The 2,943-nt window shown below is 52.5% G+C and overlaps 1 protein-coding gene across 1 annotated transcript; it reads right to left on the reverse strand.

Annotated features, from left to right (window-relative positions):
• Positions 1 to 1,218: 1,218 nt before the first annotated feature.
• Positions 1,219 to 2,367, reverse strand: ATOH1 (atonal bHLH transcription factor 1). The gene has a single exon (XM_004387022.2). It carries the CDS (start codon positions 2,338 to 2,340, stop codon positions 1,279 to 1,281), a length of 1,062 nt encoding a protein of 353 aa, XP_004387079.1. The 5' UTR covers positions 2,341 to 2,367; the 3' UTR covers positions 1,219 to 1,278.
• Positions 2,368 to 2,943: the final 576 nt, after the last annotated feature.

The raw sequence follows: 2,943 nt of genomic DNA on the forward strand, positions 1-2,943 counted from the left end.
GTAAAGTTCACCATTTGTGGGTAGATCCTAGGAGACCTGAAACACATGCCTCCCCTTGCAGCGATTATTGGGGCTAGGAGTTGAGAAGACTGTAAAGATGCTGGCCATCCAAGACTTGAGTGATTTTCTATGCGGGGTTCCTGGTGTAAGGTACAAAGTTAACAACATTTTCCCCCCAAAAGGCTTAGATTGCATAAACTCACACCTAACAGAAGACTTAATTCAAGTCTTCAAGATCATATAAAACATTTTCAATGCTTGTAATAGAGTGGAATAAATAAAAGACAAATAAGTCACTGTTCATGTTTATTTTTATCATTTGAAAAAGGAAATACATAAAACTATGGTAGTTGGCTTTGCTAAATTAAAATAAAATGATTTCGAGTAGAAAATTTAAAAAAATGAACCAAAGTAAGTAGAAATGGTAGCAAACACTCAGTAATAAATAAGTTTTCTAACATTAAGGAAGCAAAATAAAATTGAGCAAATGCTTTTGACACTACTAAATTGTGTTTTTTAATTTTTCATTTTTTAAACAAACATTTGCAAAGAGCTTAAGGATCATAAGTGGCTGTGTTTTTTTTTTTTTTTTTTTTAAAAAAAAAAAAAAAAAAAACTGGTCTGCAATTGGCAGTTGAATTTCTCCTGGAGCCGCCGCAGCAGCGGCTGATAAAGTGCGTGCGCCAAGTTTCCTAAAAGACGCCAACGTTCTCGCGATTGGATATACATACTGGGTATGTTTATGCAATATACAAACCTTAAAGTTCCTAACAATTCCATCATCAAAAGTTATTCACGTTGTAAGCATTAACTGTGCGTTTCAAACGCGTTTTGGGAAACGACTTTGGAAGACTAACTTTCACACGTCAGTGCGCGCAACGCACAGGGATGGATGCCCAGGGCATAAAATAAATTAAACCCAAACCAGTGACAGAGAAGATGTGACATTTTAGCAGCGTATTGGCAGGGGGTAACTAGAATAATGATGTCATAGATGGGTAAATATAATTATACCGTATCTATCTACAGGGGAAGCAGAAGGTGGGAGAAAAGGACAGAACTTTAACAGCAGGTTTTCATCAGTCCCGGCCATTAGAAGTTTGGAAAAGCGGCGGCATTTGCAAACCATCAAATGTAGCTGCCTTCTGAAGCCAAGTCGTTGCTAAACAACGACCACAGCAGAGGAAAAATCAAAGGGTGCGGGAATCTGACGCGTCCCGCGCACTGGGAAAGGGTGGTTTTGTTTCTGTCTCAGTTTTCAGGATTCCTGTCACCTTCCTAACTTGCCTCATCCGAGTCACTGTAATGGGAGTGGGGGGAAAACTCCCCGTCGCTTCTGTGGGACCGGGGGGAAGTTTTGTTACTTTCCTCCTGCACCGGCTGCAGGATGCCCCCTGGCAGCGAAGGCGACAGGTTCTTTTGAGCCATCATCGCCGTCAGAGCACTGTCCTCGAAAGTCGAGAAGTGCAGAGCGTCCAGCTGCACAGAGTACCCTCCTGTGGAGGCCGGGGCCGAAAAACGAGTCCGGCAACTTCCGGACGGAGCGGGCCGCTGTCCCCCTCCCGAGGCCGGTGGGGCCCCAGCAGCGGCCGAAGTGCCCGCTCCGCCTTCGTAGGAGGCGGCAGCGCGCAGGTGGTGGTGGTCGCTCTTGCAGGAGGCGGGCGGCGGTGGCTGTTGCTCCCCGCCGCTGGGCGTTTGCAGCAGCTCCGACAAAGCGTTGATGTAGATTTGGGCCATCTGCAGGGTCTCGTACTTGGACAGCTTCTTGTCGTTGTTGAAGGACGGGATAACGTTGCGCAGCTGGTCGAAGGCGTGGTTCAGCCCGTGCATCCTGCGCCGCTCCCTGGCGTTGGCCGCCAGCCGCCTCTGCTTCTGCACCCCGTTCACCTGTTTGCTGGAAGGGGCACGCTGGCGGCTGCAGCCCAGCTCGTCCACCACCACCCCGCCTTTCAGCTTGCACAGCTGTTCCCGCACTTTCACCGGCCCAGGGCTCTTGCTGCTGCTGCTGCCACCGCCGCTCCTTCTCCCCAGTTCTCCTCGGGCGTCCGCCTCGTCCCGGGGCGCAGCGGCCTCGGAGGCACCCAGCTCAGGGGAGTGCAGCAAGTACTGAGCGGCGCGTGCCGTGCAGATGCCTTGCAAAGTGGGAGCCAGCCAGGCGCGTGGGTCGGTGCTGTCCAGGAGGGACAGCTCGGCCGGGTAGACGGGATGCTCTCTCGCCTGCAGGGTGGCAGGTGGCTGTGGCGGCGGCTGCTGCGGGTTGTGGTGCGGTTGGGGATGGCGATGGTGGTCCCCTAAGTCCTTCACTTCAGCCCACTCTTCAGCATGTAGCAGGCGGGACATTGCACTGCAGATGCAGAGGCTCAGGGCCGGAGGACGCGCTTGCAACACTTCTCAATAAAAAAACCTTCCCTGATCTCTTCTGCAACGTCTTATTTTTTTTTTTTTTTTCCCCTCCTCGGCCCTCCCCCACCCACTCCGAGATCACACACCAGGTCGCGTGCAACGAAGCTTCTCCGGTTGCTGAAAGCGCTGCGCCCCTTTAAAAAGCGGCACGCGCCAGTGTGTCTCCCCCCGCTTCTCTTCCAGCCCCCTCCTCGCGCCAGTCGCGTGTCTGTTCAGCCAATGGAAGGCGCGGGCAGGCGCGTGCGAGCAGCCAATCAAAGAGTTTTTACATCCGGAGAAAAGTTCCAGTGTACAGAGGAGTCCTACGCCCGCTCAGGATTTTTTTTTCTTCCGCCGTTTAAGTTCGTCAAATTCATATGTTAATTGCGGGGCTGTAATTCGACTCCGGTGTTGTGTCACAGCCCCAGCGGCGGGGGTACGTGAGCTGTTGAGGAGCGGGTTTTCGGCTTGAGCCTCAGCCGACTCAGGTCAGACGTGCGCGGCCGCCGGCAGGCGGGCGGGCGGCTCCTGGCGAGGCTGGACGCGCCTGGCGCCGGGAGG

Source organism: Trichechus manatus, unplaced genomic scaffold (genome assembly GCF_000243295.1).
Source record: "Trichechus manatus latirostris isolate Lorelei unplaced genomic scaffold, TriManLat1.0 scaffold00178, whole genome shotgun sequence".
Taxonomy (NCBI): Eukaryota; Metazoa; Chordata; class Mammalia; order Sirenia; family Trichechidae; genus Trichechus; species Trichechus manatus.

Bases quoted from the DNA above. Each gene is read 5' to 3' on its own strand.
- ATOH1 (XM_004387022.2), bottom strand. From the start codon at position 2,340: ATGTCCCGCCTGCTACATGCTGAAGAGTGGGCTGAAGTGAAGGACTTA.